This window comes from Natrix helvetica (genome assembly GCF_964273705.1).
Source record: "Natrix helvetica genome assembly, chromosome: Z".
NCBI lineage: Eukaryota > Metazoa > Chordata > Lepidosauria > Squamata > Natricidae > Natrix > Natrix helvetica.
The window spans coordinates 38,303,492-38,322,806 of record NC_138554.1 but is presented as its reverse complement, the minus strand read 5'-3'; the positions used below and the strand labels follow the sequence as shown (position 1 = coordinate 38,322,806).

Sequence of the window (19,315 nt, the reverse complement as noted above, 5' to 3'; positions counted from 1 at the left end):
TCTCCTCCTTTATCATATATATGCATACATATACGTACATACACACACTATGATTTATATATTTAGGTTCAATGAATTTTATTTGGTAATATTTGTGCAACCCAGGAGCTTCAAGAAAGTGCAGGGTCTATGGTTAAGCATCTACAGATAGAGGCTGATAGAAGGCTTTATTTCTCTGTCTACCCTTGTTAACAAATAATCTGAATCCCCCAATATTAGGAAAGGTGGTTTTTTTGGCAGAAAATGAAAACCAAGCAGAAAGGAACAGTTTATCACTTTTTCTTGTTAGGCATCTTACAAACTACAAATTAACAAGATCTCCTTGTCTCCTAAGGTTTCTACATTCTCCTGTTGCTCACTGCACCCTTATTATACAACTCACTGTATTTTACATTATTATGTCCAAGCATGTAAGCATATCAACAACAAAGTGGAATTAGTGGTAAATGCATATCTCTCAGAGATAAAAGATAGCAAGGCACCCAACCTATAGGCTAAATAAAAACCACATAATTATCTGCCTGGATAGCCACTTATTCCAGGAAATTTTAATATGTTCTATGTCTTCTTCTGTAGTTCTGTCCCGTCCCTCCCGTCCCCCGGTGCTATAAATTGCTGCAGATTGCAGCAAAGGATTTTTAAGTCTTCCTGTTCCACATTCTCTAATGTTTGCTGCTTAACTGATTGTTTGGAAACAATCTGACAGTGGGAAAAAGAATATTGTGCAGTTCCAATGCTATGCCTTCTTTTTCCATTGCTCCAGCAACCTATTGAAAAGTGTGAAAAGAGAGATTTAAACATTTGGCTCCTATTAGCTCCCATCCCAAATAGCATTTCTGGTTTGTTCTGGTAGATCTAACTCTTATGATAACCCCCCTATTGGTACATGCAAGCAGAATTCATGTTGTTTTATATATTATACTTAAAATTGTTATTTTCTGTATTATTGTTTACAAAACTGAAATATAAAAAATTAAAAAGAACAGGCACAACACCTAGAAATGCTACACACTATCCATTTTGGAGGAACTTTGGTCTTATTGTTTGGTTTACAGATAAATTGTGCTCCATTGTTTTGCAGATCAGCATGAACTGAATGAAATTTGAATTAAAAATTTTACTCATTATCTAAGACTTTTCCAACTGAACAAGTTAAAGGTTAAAAAAGAAGGAACCATAAGTTCAAGATTCAGCTGAAATCAGAGAATCAATAGACAGCTAGAGGCTAAATATCACAGTATTTTGAGCTGCCTTCTGTAGCTTCACATGCAAAGATTAGACTTGGAAAAATATTCCTTTCCAATAATATACATTAATTGCTGCAATTAAAGTAAGTTTGTTTAATACATACTCTGACATGAAAGTACCTTTCCTCCTGCCTTCACCTGAACTTTAGAGATAGACCGCATCATTGGATAGTGGTTAAGAGTTAAAACTACTTATTTCAGAATAAAAATCTGAAATATTTACAAGAAATTGTATATGAACGATCATACTTACTCCTCCTCCACTTGGGGCACTACGCTGTATTGAGACTGGTGCTGCTGGTTCCTTAAAGCCATAGGACTGAGAGGCTGGTTGTTGTGATGGCTGCTGATGATAAACTAGAATTTGGGGGGGGGGGGGGGGGAGATGGACACAAAGACATTGTTAACCATTGATTAGAACTTGAATCTGCACTGGATAACCATCAATGCAAAATTCCTGATGAAAATGTCTCTGAGATGCCACATTCATAAGTTGAAAAGCTACCTTGAGACAACAAAATCTGTTAAAGGAATTTGCTTTCATCTTTGTTTCTATTTGTCATTATGTCTTTAAAACTCCTGCAATATTAAATAATTTGTGCTGTTTATTTGTGGAATGACATTACACGCCATTCTGCAAAGTTCCCTCTGGCTGTTTTTTGAGCCTCATGTCATGATTTGGGAGAATAATTTGTAATCAAATGCAGCAATTAGGGGACTGGAGACTAAAACATAGGAAGAACGGTTGCAGGAACTGGGTATATCTAGTTTAATGAAAAGAAGGACTAGGGGAGACATGATAGCATTGTTCCAATATCTCAGGGGCTGCCACAAAGAAGAGGGAGTCAAACTATTCTCCAAAGCACCTGAGGGTAGAACAAGAAGCAATGGGTGGAAACTAATCAAGGAGAGAAGCAACTTAGAACTGAGGAGAAACTTCCTGACAGAACAATTAATCAGCGGAACAGCTTGCCTCCAGAAGTTGTGAAAGCCCCAACACTGGAAGTCTTTAAGATGTTGGATAGCTATTTGTCTGAAACAGTATAGGGTTTCCTGCCTAGGCAGGGGGTTGGACTAGAAGACCTCCAAGGTCCCTTCCAACTCTACTATTGTATTGTATTGTAATTTGTGCGCTTATTAAAAGTTAATAGTTTTAAGCCTTAATTCTATTTGAATTTTTATTGGTTCTTCATGGTCTATGCATGAATTTGAATACCGGTCAGTGATTATAATAAAAACTGAAAAGTTTAACTGAGCAGAATATAGTTTATAAGAAAATGGAAACTATTACCAATATCTTTTCTTACAATTATTAGTCCTACTGTTTTCATATTTTGGGTGACTACAACTGTTTATTTTGCCTAATACTACAAATGATCACTCCAGCTTTGCACACAATATTGGCAGCCTTCATCTACAATAATATTTCTTGCCTTTTAATATCAGATGAATAAAATGTGGGAGTAGAATGGCTTGTTTTGCATCAACTAGCATAGTTTTTCCAGTTATGTTACATTTTCCCCGTCACTCTACTTTTCTTTTAATACAGGCCCCACCCCACCCCTCAATGCTATAGAACTGTTTCATTTCACCCATGTATCTTATGATTTTTCTAACAACAGAATTCTGCTGTGATATAATACTAACAAGGTTAGGATTAGGAAGACTCAGATTCAAATACCCCTTCAATTATCAACAGTAACTTTGGGCTGCTACCTTTTTCAGCTCAATCTATCTCACAGGTAAATTAAATAAAATGAGGCTGTATCCCAGCATGAGTTCCTTAGATTGCATTGTAAGAAATAAACAATAACTATACATTATAATGCTTCATAAAACACAAGGTCAACAAAGGCAATCCTATCTTATTTGTGCAAGATGAAATTATTGCAGGACAAATTAATACTTATATTCATGTGAATACACTGATGGGATTGCCAGCAATCTCTTTTTCCTCCTGCTCATTACCAGGGTTACTTGGCTGGGCATGATGAGGTTGTTGATGTGATGGAGGCGGCTGTTCAACTGGTCTCCTGTAATTGGCACCTTCTTGGGAATTACGGCGTTCCAGCTCACCTCCCTCCCCTGCAGAAGAACCCATCTTGCTCTTCTCAAATTCCTCATGGTATTTGATCTACAAAAGAAGGAAAAGATACTATCAGCAAGAGCACCAAGATAAATGAGAAAGTTTATAATGTATTTGCCACATCATTAGTAGAAATTTTCCTGACTCCTTGCTGACCTTTATTATGTCATGCACTTTTGTTTTCACTATCTTAATGAAAATTCAGAAATTGCAATTGGTTTGTGAACTTCCACTGAAAGTTGCAGATGAATATACAAATAGTTGACGGGTCTCAGGAATTGGGTTTCTGCAGAGTAGGGATAGTACTGAATGTTAATCAATGTTTCCTTTTTTACTAATTCTACATTTGTTTATCAAAAGTTTAACACACCAAGTTATTTGTGTTATTTGTGCTATTCTCTACTCAGTATTCATCAGGAAAATATATTATGATGTTTAGCAATTGCTTATCAAATTCCAACACATAGTCTTGGGCAATCCCAGGAGAACTTAAACCCCAGAATCATGATATATAAGTAGTCAACTCATTTTCCATAAACAATGGTTTCCTCCTTAAAATAATTATCTTTAACCTATCTCTGCATTTTATGAATTACTGTAATAGAGGTTATGAACCAGAAGATGGAAACTGAGAACTGGTTCATTCCTATACAATATTGTGGAGTGTAATTAACTCCTCCTTTTTTTTACCCATTAACCTGCCTTTCCTAGCCAGACTGATTAACTGACTGACTGACTGTCTATCCATCCTCCCTCCCTCATTATTTTTCTGAGAATATCAGATAAACATTAGTTAGCCATTATTTATTTTTACAAGAGGAACTTGATGCCCTTGATTTCAATTCATGAAGCCATTCTTGTGAATGAGGAGTTCTGTCATTCCCCAATTTCAAGATTTGGGGATGTCATGCAGAATAAACCGAATCCCTTGGGGATTCCATTCCCATGCCCTCTATTCCACTTGCAAATTTGAAATTTAGGTAATTGCTTTTTTGTTTTGCTTTTTCCCTCTTTAGTTCCCTTTTCACCCCAATTGCCTATGCTACAGAACCCCCAGGGTTGCAATGGAATGTATGAAGACATGTTCTAGTTTGATGATAACAGCCCAATCCAGTTTAGCCCTTTGTCTTGGAGAAATGTTAGATGAACAGGAATGTATTTGCAGTATTTGGGCTTTATAAGTAAGTCTCCACAGTACTGCCTTAATGACAAAATTCAAGTATCTGCAATCAAGATGTTTTAATAAAAGAACAAATGAAGCTGACAAAGGAAAAACTTTTAAATATCTGAAACACAAAGACAGAAGATGAAATGTGCTGGGCAGCTTACATTGCTGATTTGATCTTGAGTTTTCTTGATTCGCTGTAGTTCAGGTGTGTCGGCCACCACACTAAAGCCTTTCCCTTTATTCTTTTCAAATTCCTCCTTATAGCGCACCTGTGTATGAGAATGAAGAAACAGACATTATTTATATAATACCAGCACAACGGTTTATGAATTCTAATCTATAACCCCACCTAAATATTAAAAATGATTATTATTGTGGGACTGAAATTGCCATTAGAAATACTTGCTGAAACTATCTGCAATGGCTAATACTTGAATTTAAAAAGTTCTAAATATTATGTGAAATTCCTAGTTTGAATTAATGGCTTTATATGTTATAACAGATATAAAGTGCTGACCTCATGTCTGCAGGCTGATAGGAAGTAGATGGGGAAGATCAGGCTTAGGTTCAAACCCAGCAAGTCAATGTTATGGGTTCAGAAGTCACCCAATTCAGAAAAATGTATCCTTAATTATAGATTGTGTCATATCTATGGCATTGATGTGCAGCTTTTAAGAGTCAAAGTTCATATCATGATGCAAATTGGGAAAAAAGATTTCAATCTTAAATTTAAATTATGATTGTTCAACCTTTTGGCTTGTGTAGGCCTCACTGAGTAAAGAGAAATTGTCCTGGGCCATGTGGAAATTATAAAATATAATTAATAGCAATAACAATAGCACTTAGACTTATATACCACTTCATAGTGCTTTTACAGCCCTCTACAGAGTCAGCACATTGCCCCCAACTATCTGGACACTCATTTTACCCACCTCAAAAGGATGGAAGGCTGAGTCAACCATGAGGTGGTAAGATTCGAACTGCCAAACTGCTGGCAGCCAGCAGTCAGCAGAAATAGCCTACAATACTGCATTCTTACCACTGTGCCACAACAGCTCTTAATGTATATAAATTACATAATAATGTTAAAATTTACAATCTTTGTCCAGAGCTAAGGGTTGGACATGTCTGATTAAAATTACCATGCTTATTAATCTTTAAAAAGATTAAAACACTTTTTAAAAATCTAAAATAATAGAATTAAATTGCTAAATCTTTAAAATTAATAAGCCATGAACTAAGCAATGTTCCTTATGAAAATAAAAATATGGGTAGTTCTCGACTTATGACCAACCCTTCATTTATCAATTGTTCAAACTTATTGGGGCACTGAACAAAGGGATTTATGTCCAGACCCCGGAGTTACAAAATGTTGTTTATTTATTATTACATTTGTTGTCACCCATCTCACCACATGGTGACTCTTGAGATTGCAATGCTTCTTCAGTCACTTGATCAAAATTCAGGTGCTTGACATCCCATTCCTACCTATGATCAATCCCTTCACCCACATATTATCCTCCCCATGTATGTTTTTTTGGCCTTCTGCACTACACAGTCCTTGCCTACATGCCCTCAGCAGTTGGGAGGAGTTGAAGGAAGGCAGTCCCTTACCTTGGAAGAACTTAGGCTCAGAGCTGGGATGAACCAAGGCTGAAATGGCTTGGATTGGAGTGAGTCCTTGGCTAACAACCTATCCACAATGGGGATTGTTGAGATAGCCATTGCTAAGCAATGCAGTCAAGTGATGTTGCACTTTACGACCACATTAACGAGTAACAGAAAATCTGACCCTAATTGTAATCATAAGTCAAGGACTACCTGTAGTTTGCCTTTAAAATATTTCAGAATGCATTTTAAACTTCTCTTTGAAAGCTTCCCAATGAACCATTCCAGACACTGATTAATATTTGAGCCCAGGAAAGGTCAGTCAAATGCTACCATCTGCTGAAACTGCTAAACATTTTTATTATGGCAAATAGATACAAACCTGTTTACAAAAGAAGCATATTGTACTCTGCTTTCTTGTAAATTAACATGGCTTAGTAAGAAGATTGGTAAGGAAATACATTCGAATCAAAGGGTTTCAATCAGTTCCCCTTGGCCTTGAATGTGCTCATTTTGTTAAATAAACTGTTACTTTCTTTCAACAAATTCATGTAGAAGAGAACTGTACATACATTCATTTTGAAAATGGATTTAACACTGCAATTTGACAAATTAAAGTTAAGAGACACACTGAATTATATTTAAAGAGATCAGACACATTAAAATCAAGGTTCTTGACAGATGTAACTTTCCCATACTCAGATACATTCATGTTTAAAATCTATGTGTATGAATCCAATTTGAAGAGGAAACTCTCTCTCACACACACACACAAAGAATCACTCTGTCTCTAGTAGCTGAGCTTAGGATATTCTTAGTCAATAACTAGGCTATAATGCCATATATGCCTATAAAAGGGAAAATCACCCAATAAGCAAATTTTCCCATATTAGTATATCATAAGATATTCTAAAGTAAATAGTGATTCTATTCTGGTGAGTTGCAGATTTTCCTGAAGACATCTGTCCAGAATATTAGGAAAATCAAAACATACACAGATGAATGCCAATTTAAAAAAAAAATTACCTAAAAAAATATCAGTGTACAGAGCAACTCTCTGATGAATGCAAACAGATTTGCTATTGCTCTCTGTGGAGCCAGCAAAGGGAGGGAAGAGAGAGAAACTGACAGAAAGCCTTGTTCTCACAGGCAGCAAAAACACATTCACAGCTGCATACAGTTTTCTAAATCTAAACTGTGAAACTGACAGGAGTGCATGTCAATACAGACGACTAATACCAGTTTGAGAGCCAGTTTAGCATAGTGGTTAAGGCATCAAACTAGAAACTGGAAGACTATGAACTCTTATTTCTGCCTTAGGCATGAAACAAGCTGGCTGGCCTTGGGCCAGTCACTTTCACTCATCTCTAGGAAGGAGGCAATAGCAAACCACTTCTGAAAAATCTTGCCAAGAAAACTACAGGACCTGTTCAAGGCAATCTCCATTGGTCATGACTGAATAGAAGAAGAAAAAGTTTAAGAAACCAAACTCAAAAGAGAAATTTTAACAAGAGATAAAGAAACTTCTGGTACATATTAGGGTATCTAGAATCTGGAAACAATGCAAAAGCAGCTCCAATATGAACACGTTTTAGTGAAATATGTCAGAAAAGTATTTTATGTTTCTAAACGTGTTATTGTAACTTTAGCTGTTCCCATAATAGGACAGATAGAGCAGGAAAAATGAAATCTTGGATTGGTTTAAAAATATCTAAACTTTACCATTGTAAACAGGGGGCAATATTATGATTATTTGACATAGGGACAGCAGTATTTTCAGAAATATGCAAATCAAATGTTGCAAGCATTCATCATTTGCACAATATTAAAAAAACTATAACCATCTGTTTATCAGTTCATACTATTTTATCCAATTTCTCTTTATACTCCTATTTCTTTTCAGTTTTACCTCCGGAGGAATTTTAGGAAACGTGGAAAACTCACTTGCTATTTGCACAACCCATGTTGTCTTTCTATCAGTAAATCTTTTGTTGTCATCAACCTAAACCACACATACCTAAAAATAAGTTATTTTCCTCCAGATATATTCATCTCAAAACAAAATTGACTAATCTGGTATCTGTAGCCAACAGAGTTTCAATCCATGTTTAGGGGCTCATATTCCAAACTTTCTTATAGAAAGCGATGCCCAGCACTCAGAAAAAAATACTCCAAAAATAGTGTAACCTCTTATATTCAATACTTTGTGCCTGCCAGCCAGAATAGCATTTAGTGCTAAATGATTTCATCAAACCAGGGGGAAAAATAGACACTTCTCTAAATCAAAGCATATCAAGGCATTAAAATTTAACAAAGAAATGGATTTAAGTGATATAGCCCTAAGGCCGTGATGGCGCGTGTGGAGCCATTTGGCACGTGTGGAGCCATTTGGCACGTGTGGAGCCATTTGCCAGGACACTCGAGGCATTGCCCTGTCAGCTCCAGCACGCATGTGTGTGCTGGCCACCTGACTTTGGCTTTCGTTTTTGGCCATTTTTCGCCCTCCGGAGGCTTCCCTGAAGCCTCCGGAGGGCGAAAAACAAAACAACACGCAAACCAGAAATTCGGGAATGGACTTCCAGTTTGCGTGTTGGGTTGTTCAGGAGCGACACCGACAAGGAAGGCAGCCGTTTCGGAGGGGAGCTCGAGTTCTCTGGGAGAGATAAGCAAGTATGGGGAGGCGAAGGGTAGAGAGAAGAGAGCATGCTGGGCAGAAGCCACAGGAGGAGTAGGGCTGTGCCTTTTCTTCGGTCCTGCCCAGAGAAAGATTCCCCCGGCACAAGAACACCGAGAGAGGGAGGCTCAAGGTGACTCCACCCTAACCCAGAGGCGGCCGGGGGTTGCTCTCATCCTCGGGCAACACTTCCGCCTCCTCCCCTCCTCAAGCCTGGCAAGGAAGCTCACTCCTCCCGCCAGATCCACCCAAGGAATGAGAGAGAAAGCCCAACTCAGCTGAGGTTCATCTCCCCCTAAGAAGTAGCAAGGACCCCTTCTGGGTTAGCCTTAAACTCCACCCCACACTACCTGAGAAAAGGACCTTTATTTTCTTGCTCGCGCCAGGGAGCGTCGCAGTCTCTGGCCCTTAACTGCTTCTTCTAGCTCAGGGAGAGGCAGCTCACCTGAGCCCAGGTCACTCTCTCCTTCCTTGGGTGGATTTGGCGGGAGGAGTGGGCTTCCCTGCCGGGCTTGAGGACGGGGGAGGCGGAACTGTTGCCCGAGGATGAGACCAACCCTCGGCCGCCTCTGGGTTAGGGTAGAGTCACCTTGCCCAGCGCTCTCTCTTCTCTCTCCCCTTCGCCTCCCCATACTTGCTTATCCGTCCCAGACAGCTCGAACTACGCCTCCCTCCGACCCGGCTGCCTTCCTCATCAGTGTCGTTCCTGAGCAAAACTCTTCCATCCTCAGCTGTTGCAAAGCACAACCCAACACGCAAACTGGAAATCTGTTCCCGAACTTCTAATTTGCGCGTTGTGTTGTTTTTCGCCCTCCGGAGGCCTGAGGGAATGGCCGAAAATGAAAGCCGAAGTCAACTGGCCAGCACACACATGTATGCTGGAGCTGATAGGGCAACGCCTCGAGGAGGGGGGAGGCGGAACTGTTGCCAGAGGGCGAGTACAACCCCAATCTGCCTCTGGGTACGAACAGACAATGCCGGAGGGCAGGAAAGAAGCTGATCTTGGCAGAGACCAGAAAGCCCATGCAGGCTGGCTTGAAGGCGGGTGGGGGTTTGCCCGCGCATCCTTCGCTTGTTGGGGTGATCCCCTTCACTCTTGGTGGCAGGGGTTTCTTTATCACGCAGGGGAAGACTAGCCCCCCCTCTGGTACATGCGGGGAGCTGCCCGCTAATATGGGATGCAGCTGAGTCCGCTGCCCTTAGCTGGTGGAGGTGATAGGTGCAGAATGGGAGCGCGCTAACCTTGCCGTCCCCGAGCACCGGTCTCCGCTGTTGCCATTGCCCCTGCCCAGCTCACCCTGGCTGGCTCCCAAACTAGGAGGCAGCGGCCAGTTCCCCATGCCCTCCAGATCGTCAGCATGATCGTGGTTCTCCAGGAGCTGGATGAAAATGTGAGGACAAAGCACTTTTCGGCTCTGGCTGGCCAGCAAGAAGAAAGAGCCGGCATTTTCGTACATACACATGCATGAAGATGGTGGCAGATTTCTGCCCCAACCCGCCACCATGCTCCTGGGGGGTCGCCTGCTTAACTAGGGGGTCACGGTTACCCATTGTGGCACGGCGGAGATCCGCAGCACCTTTATGCCCCGCCTGGCTTTCGAAAGAGTGGGCTGAGGGGCTCCATTGGGGCAGTTGGCGACCATCGGGTCAAGGAGATACCAGCTTGCACGCCAGAGCAAGGGCGCCTTTAGGCTTGCAGTTTTCTTGGGGCTGCTGCAAACTGGTCAGGGATAGCAGCCCTAATGCTCAGCGCCTTCCACTCACAGCAGCCGCTCCCCGCCACCTTCAGAGGCAACAGAGGCTAGCGCTCCTCTCAGTGGGGTGGCCATGTTGGCCCACTCTGGGTCCAAAAACTCGCAACCACCCTGCCCAGTCAAGTGTGGGTGCTGCTGCAAGTGGAAGGCGCTGGCATAGGGAGGCACTGTCCCTGCCCAGTTTGCAGTGGCGCCGAGAAAGCCGCAAACCTAAAGGCACCCTCACAGGTCAATCATGGCAGGGGGGGGGCACGAGGCTTCAGGCCAGGACCGCACAAGCATGGCCACCTCACTGAGAGAAGCACTTGCCTTTGTTGCCTCCGAACGTGGCAGGGAGCAGCGGACGCGGCTGTCAAGTGTGTGAGTGGAAGGCGCTGGGTCTTTTGACTCCAAAACATCCATTATCTTCCTGGGCTCAGTCTCCCGAGCTCTGTCTCCCTGGGCTCTGTCTCCCGAGCGGATGGAGCAAGAGCCCAGGGCCAAGCCCATTGGCCACAGCCGCCACTTCCAAGAGCAGGCTACTCAGCTTGCCCCCAACGCAATCTGGGAGACAGTGAAAAGCCTAGGGAGTGCCTTTGGGGGGATGAGGGAGGTCATTTTTGTCCTCCCCAGGTTCCTAGAAAGCCTCTGGAGCCTAAGGAGAGCAAAAAACGGGTCGTGGACCAACATTGGGGGAGAAGGGTGGGGTTTGCACGAGCATGCACATGGGGATCATGTACATAGCATTATGGGTATGGGCACACCCACTCATGACCCCCCGGCACTCCCCACGCTTTTGGCACAGGATGGCAAAAAGTTAAACATCACTGTCCTAAGATGTATCTAGTTTACCATACAAGGCAAGCAACTTCTAAGTCATTACAACAGCTAGCAACAGGAAAGTAGAAACATATACCCTTTGGATGCTTTTGTTTATCTGCAGATTTCTTATGTATCTTTCATTATAATCATAAACTTAAAGTTCATCATACTTGTAGCAAACAAAAATACAATGTTGTTAATGAGAGAACTATTACTTTGATTAACTAATGAGTTATTATCAATGAAATATCTTCTGAAGGTATTTCATAAGACATTCTACTCCTTCATACTTTTGTTCCAAGTATTGAACCCTTACAGAATTCACGGTTTCCTTTGTCCCATGTTTTAACATGGGAATTGAAATCTCCCAAATTTTTATTGTTACAGACAAGATTATGGAAGCATATTGGAAATAAGCTACTATACTAATAAAAAAATAACAACAAAGAAATATAATCCTTATTGAAGTTACACAAACTATATAGAAAAAGGGAGACATTCCTCTGGTGCAGAGGATGAAGCAACAAGTCTGTTGCAAGCAAGCAGAGGAAATACTCAGACAAGGCTGGCTTTCAGTTTTCTTTGTCCTTTTATGGGCACTCAGCTGGAATCGACTCAACTCTTATGCTTGTGGAAGGCTAGACATAAGTGAGTCAGGCAAGCTGGGTAGCTCTTTCCCATGTCTTGCTCAATGCTGGGCTATTATAAGCTGTTAAAAGGAGGATGGTGGGAGTGTAATGCTGAAAAGAAAAATGGGACTAACTGGGGAAAGTCAAAAGGGCGGGGACAGCCGCCATCAATCCCTCAGTGAGGTAATTCAATTCACCAGCGAACAAACAGTTATGTAGTGAATTATTTCCTCCATTTCTTCTCTTCATAGCATTTTCAGCTACGAAGCTGTAGAAGTCTATCAAACCTCCCATTTTTAAATCAGGATTCCCAAATTCTTACTCCAATTTTAAAATACATTGGAATACTCTGGAACAAGCATCTTGACACCAGTATGCAAATTCAATCTAGCATTTAGACCATCTTAAGTTTCATTAAAAAAGCAAATATGATTCTTAATCTATGAAAAAAATGATTCACACTTAAAAAACAAGATGGAAACAATAATGGTTTCCTGCAATTTAATCCTAAGGAAAGCAAAAGAAGTCAACAAAACTACACATACTGGACATGTTTCAATTAGTTACATAGGCCATTGCCTCCAATCTTTTCAATGTAACGTTTCCTGATTTAATTTTGGATATTTGGAAAGCTGACATTCTAATTCAAAGTTTTGCAATAAAGGAAACTGATGGGGGTGGGGATAAAATATATACCCATATCTGAACTCATCCCATACTGTAGGGAGTATAGGGCAGCAGAAGCCTTGGAATAAAAGATGGCAAAATCAGCTGGACTACATTGGGACTTTCCAAAATGAGGCAGCTTCCCGCCAGTGTTAAGATTTCGTGGTGAACAGAAGATATACATTATGTTGCTGGGCCAGATTGAGATGGGTGAAACTTCTAGGACTGGTTGTAGCTTCACACTATGCTCAGGGCTTCAGAGCCACAGTGCATCAAGAATTCCCTGAGCTACAGCAAAGCAAGCAGCCCCACAGTCACACTCCCAATAAGGCAAGGTGCCAGTAGCCAAAAGGGCATTACAGGGGAAAGGGCACTTGGGGGGGAGTTAAAGGCAAGGCAGTCCCTTCAATTGGAAGAAGGTAGGCTCCAGGCTGGAATGTGTTTTCCAGCCTGTGAGCATCAACAATGGATTTTTTTTTGAGGGGGAGGGTTGTCCCTGAGAAATCTTAGTTCAAGCCATGACACACTTCCAACATACCTGTGTTGTAAAGATCATACTTTGATAGAGATTACTGAGAATTCAAGGCAAGATCTCTCATACCCATATTTGATTATCTTCACAATGATTAAAACATCTGACTTTAACTTCCCCTTCAAATAATCCTGTATGTTTACATACCTTTACAACACACAAATAGCTTTGGATCATTTTCCTTAATAAACACATGAACAACTACGGTGGTTTTGACTCATGTATTTGTGTTCTCTTTATCTAGTTTAGGGCTAGTGTGAGTTACATATCACACTTTAGGGTAATATTTATGCAGAAATATTGAAAATTCAAAAAGATTCACAAACTCTTAAGCACTACTATAGGATTCTTTTTATACTGTTACAAAAATGGATAGGTGCTTAAAATTGGACATTCTCTCTTACAGAAGAACAAATATAGAATTCTCAAGTTTCAGGTGCTATTTAGCCTAAAATTATTTCCTATTTTCTCTCCTCCAAACTGCAGTTTTCCACATTTAGTAAACCAAAACCACAGGAAATACATGTTCTTATTTTACAGTCATATGTGGGCTGCAGGCGTTAAAATTAATCCAGCTGGAGGACTTGTTTACTTACATAGAAGATAATTGTGTGTTTTTGGCAAGCTATCGGAACTAGTTACGCCTTCTCAGCTACTCAAAATAAAGAAGCAAAACTGTCAGAAATATGTAGTAGGAGCCCTCAGCATCGTTATTTGAGTTCCAGATGTTAGAGAAAAGGTCCAATAACAGCTCTAGGAGCCACCAAATGGAATATTAATAGTATTTAGATTCTAAACCCTCCCAATTTTATATCCTGAATTTCTTATTAAAATATATCTGTTTTTTTGCACCAAAACAAGCACAGAAATTATAGTTAGGTGTTGATGCTACTTTGGTAAAATGATACTTGACCTCAACAATTTGTCCTGTATATCACTTGTATACCTTATATTTCCAAATTCAAAACAATCTAAAAATACAGTCATTATATAACAAAGCATTGTGAAAGAAAAGGCCACTTACCATCTACCTTACAGATCAAACAAAAATATGAGGAAGCAGCCATGAAAAACTGGCTGAGTACAGCAATGGAAAATAAAAGCACAAAGATAATACAAACAAAAGCAGTCTTTTACTAATGCTCTAGTGAGGGGTGAGGTTGGTGGGAGATAATTGAATTGAATTGCTTTATGGGATTTTGTATTTCTGTTGTTTAGGAAGAAAAGTTGTAATGAATTTGCTAATGATGTAAATACTTACATACAAAATGAATAAGTACTTTCAACAATTCTCACTTAAGTTTTATGAAGAACTTACAATATTCTATCAGATATTGCTGAACAGTAATGAAAAACTGATTAAGAAACTATAACTTTCTACTTAATTTGAAAATGGAAGATAAAACAATGATACAGTAATTAAAAAACTTTGGACATAATATAGAACTAGAGAAATGGCAAAATATATGGGAAAGAAATTATAAATTAACAATGGCAATTTCGTATTAAGAAAACTTATATAAAATATTTTATAGATGGCATTTATCATCTGCTAGGTTAGCCAAAATGTTCAAAAATATGTCTAGTAAATATTGGAAATGTAACCAAAAATCTGGCACATATTACCATCTGTGGTGGACTTGTGTTAAAGCAAAAAAAGTTTGGGCAAATATACACATATGGTTAGAAAAGATGTTAGGAAAACATGTAGATCTTAAACCTGAACTTTTTAAATTAGGTATAGTATCAGAAAAAATTGATAAACGAAGTGTGCATTTAATATTGAATATATTAACAGCAGCAAGGATTGTATTTCCGCATTGGGAAAATGAAGAAATACCATTTTAAGAAGATATTGGACTGCAAAAATGGACAGACTTACTTTGAAGATTAAACAGAAGGAAGATACAGAATACTATCAAACATGGAATTTATTTTATAAATGGCTGGAAAAAAGTAGTTAAAATTAGGAACATAATTTGTATTGTTAAGCAAACAAAATAAGCTAGACAACACAATGTTTATTAAGCACTAAATAAATGTAATAACAAAATAACAACAATAACAATAAATAAAGACAGTGATACGCATTAATCGGTGCACTTGGTACCATGTCCAATAATTTTATAAAACACATCAAGTAACTGCAGCTTCCTGCAATAACACCAGCGGAACTACAAAAAACTTTGCTACTCGGAATATCGTACAGCTTAAGAAAGTATTTGGTTGATACCTAGGACACTGGCAGCAACCCGTTTCAATCATTTAGCACCAGTCAATGGGATTTCTGATGTGTTTTTGAATGTTCAGTTGACTGAGTTTCATGTTTAATGAATAAAGTAAATAATGAAGAAGAAGAAGACGAAGAAGACGAAGACGAAGAAAAGGAGGAGGAGGAGGAGGAGGAGGAGGAGGAGGAGGAGGAGGAGGAGGAGGAGGAGGAAGGGGAAGGGGAAGGGGAAGGGGAAGGGGAAGAGGAAGAAGAAATCTTCAAATATTACTACCAGGCAGAACCAACAGCCAGGGGATTTCAAAAAAGAATGATGCAACTGTGGAAGGAACAACACCCGGAAAGTGACATAACTGAACAAAGATTAATGGATCAAAGGCGCTTCATCATCCATAATAAAGTTTTCACAAAAGTAGAAATGCAACATCTAGAAATATTGCCTAAAGAGAAAACAGTAAGTGATGATGAACAAGCTGAAGAAATTGCTCCAACACCTGAACAAATTGACCAGCCAGTGGAAGAAATGAACATACAGGATGAAGACCCTCCTGTGCAACAATTATTATGTGAACCAAAGCACAGAAAAATTGCTGCAGGCTGTGAAAACAGAGAACAGCATAAAAACAACAGAAACAAAGGATGACAGCTGGATGACAGATTAAATAGATGGAAAACCAAAGCTTTGCATGGACAGCACTTGAAAAACATTGAAGGAAAATGTGATGACAACTTGACATGGACATGGCTTAAGATGGGAATTATCAAGAAAGAAATGGAAGGTTTAATACTGGCTGCTCAAGAACAAGCACTACAAACTAATGCCAGGAAAACGAAGATACAAAAATCCACTGACAACCCAAACTGCCGACTTTGTAATAACAAAGTCGAAACTGTTTCACATTTAATATGTGAATCCAGCAAAATCGCACAAACTGATTACAAAACTAGACATGACCAAGTTGCTAAATTAATCCACTGGTCATTATGTAAAAAATATGATTTACCTGTAACCAGAAAGTCATGGGAACATAAAGTGGAAAAAGTTATAGAAAATGAGAAGGTGAAGATCTTGTGGGGCTTTCGAATACAAACAGATCGTCATTTGGAGCACAACTTGCCAGATATCACAGTTGTAGAAGGCTGTACAGTTTATTGATATCGTTGTTCCAGGAGATGCCAGAGACAAAGAAAAAGAACTAGAAAAAGTAATGAAATATCACGACCTGGCCATCGAAACTACACGATTATGGATGAAGCATGTAACAGTGATACCCACTGTCATCGGGGCACTTGGCACCATGTCCAAGAATTTTACAAGATACATCAAAAAATTGCAGCTTCCTGCAATAACACCAGCGGAACTGCAAAAAACTGTGCTACTTAGAACATCTTATATTTTAAGAAGGTACTTGGTTGACACTTAGGACGTTGGCAGCAAACCGTATCAACCATTAGCACCAGTCAATGGTATTTGTGATGCATTTTTGAATGTTCAGTTGGCTGAGTTTCATGTTTAATGAATAAAGTATATCATTCACTTGAAATTGTGCCAGAAGTTTGGATTTGAGTACAGCAAAAATCACTGGGAACATCAGGTTGAGAAGGTTCTAGAGAATGAAAAAGTCAAGATCTTGTGGGATTTCAGAATTCAGATTGACAGGCACCTGACCTACAATACACCTGACATAACAATAGTTGAAAAGAAAAAAGTTTGGTTCATTGACATTGGAATACCTCATGATCGCGAATTGAAGATAAGCAGAAAGAAAAAATTACAAAGCACCGGGACTTGCAAAATGAAGTTGCACGACTGTGGAAAAAGAAATTGTGTGTTGTCCCAATTGTAACTGCAGGCCTTGGAGCAATACCTAAAGGGCTATCTCACTATTTGGAAATTCTAAATTTATCGGACTTGAACATTCTGATTCTACAAAAAACCACCCTACTTGGAACAGCTTATATCCTCCAGCGTTACCTTAACAGTTTCTACGTCCTTGGTTAGGACTCAAGCTGTTGAGCTACCAACTAGCCCCAAAAGCTGTTAATCTCACCAAAGATTAACCACATAATAATAATAATTAATAATATAAAAAACAATTCTCATTAAGCTTAGATTTTGACTATATAAAGAGAAGTCTGGATAACTTTGTGAGCTCTTCAAATGTTTTCCTCCAAGATACCATTTACGTGAATCATTAATTCCTTCAGCCACCACAACTGGACAGAGGAAATGGAAGTAAAAATCAGTTATCTTAAGATAACAGTGACTTGCATTAATTTTCCTATGAAAAACCAGCACTGGGCACTGATCAAATCAAGTAGTACACAAGTCATATTTGAACAAGGAAGCATCCCCACAAAAAATATGGTTGCTTGTCATAATGCTCACACCCTGGATCTGCAGTGAGAACACTCAGCAAGAGGAACTTAAGTTCAGTCTCTTTCCTGAAATCAGTTCTATATGAGATTTAACACATTAAGAGCAGAGCACTTATGAAAAGTAAAAATATTTCCATGAGATTGAAAACAATGATCAAGAACATATACTCAGTCCTCTCCCAGGGTTAAATCAACATTAGCAACCAGGCTTGTGGGGCATGAAATCCAATTTTGAAACAAAATAAACATAATATGGAATATCTAATATGATTATAAGGCAGGTTTAAAGGAGGAAGAACTGGAGAGAAATAATTGATAAATAACATAAGTGAACTATGATAAAACTATATTTATTTATTTAGCTAGCACAGGGATAAGCAAAAGAAAGTGGACTTTACTCATTGTTCTGCTCTGTCTTCATGGCCCACATATGTACTGTATTGTTAAAAAAAAAGAATATGACTTCTCATTGTTTTGTTCAGAGGGTTATTCACATACCTTGGAGAAAAAAATAACCAAAAGCAAGCTAGGAGTAACAGGAAGCACTAGGGAAGGTTTTTTTTTATAAATAGTTGTTTTTTGATTTGCAATTATCCCCATCAATGAATTTGTGCTGGTAAAGAGCACCAAAACTTCAAATCATAATTAGGAGCTTAAGCATCAATGACTTTGTCTAATCATTCACCAAGTTTCAGTTTATAAGTCTGGGTTTACATTTAGAACAAAGGGGATAGAGGAACAAGAGAAAAAATAAGGAAGTTTTATATGAAAAAGGGACACTAGAAAAACAGAGCAAGAAATGCATATAAGATAATGCATATTAACAAGCCTATAATTACAAGTTCAACGGCCAGCCACTTTTAAGTGTTCTTTTAAATCAGAGAAAGTTATTAATGGCAATATTATTGAAGATTGATAAAAAAAACAAGGTGAAGTAACTATGACCTATATAAAGAACTTTAGAATTATACCGTGTTTTCCCCAAAATAAGACAGGATCTTATTTTCTTTTGACCCCTGAAATAAGCGCTTGGGCTTATTTTCGGATAGGTCTTATTATTTTTGAGGTGCAGGAGGCAGCGAGCGTGGTCACCTCATGCTTGCTGCTGTGTTGTAATATTTTCGGGGGAGGGCTTATTTTAGTGCATGCACTCAAAAGCCCGATTGGGTTTATTATTCGGGGAGGTCTTATTTTCAGGGAAATAGGGTAGTAGCATGTTGTTAGAACTTGTAGAATATTATTCCATTGCTGCAGGGATCAACGCGCTGAAAAAAAGAAATTTCCATTGAATCTATTTGTTTTATAACTTCTCCTTCCTCCTCCTCACTGAGCAAAGTTCTCTCATTGTTAGCACACTCTAAAGGAGGAAATGAGGGTTTTGTGAAAAAGTTCTACCTAGCTCATAGAACCCACCAGTGGGAGATTTGGGGAAAAAAACTAAGTATATTGGCAGTTAGTTTGGTATGAGACAGCTACTTGCAATTAACAATGAAAGACAATAATTTCCCTAATGTATGCAGTAAATTTGATAAGAGTAATAC

General features: G+C 39.1%; 1 protein-coding gene across 3 annotated transcripts in view; it reads right to left on the bottom strand.

Annotated features, from left to right (window-relative positions):
- Positions 1-19,315, bottom strand: part of LASP1 (LIM and SH3 protein 1) — a 43,335-nt gene that overhangs the window by 3,699 nt on the left and 20,321 nt on the right. For all 3 annotated transcript variants that reach the window (XM_081932865.1, XM_081932866.1, XM_081932867.1), the window contains exons 4-6: positions 4,663-4,770; positions 3,216-3,381; positions 1,501-1,604 (exon numbers count right to left, since the gene is read on the bottom strand). In XM_081932865.1, coding sequence (XP_081788991.1) covers positions 1,501-1,604; positions 3,216-3,381; positions 4,663-4,770 — 378 coding nt within the window. The remainder of the gene's footprint in view (positions 1-1,500; positions 1,605-3,215; positions 3,382-4,662; positions 4,771-19,315) is intronic.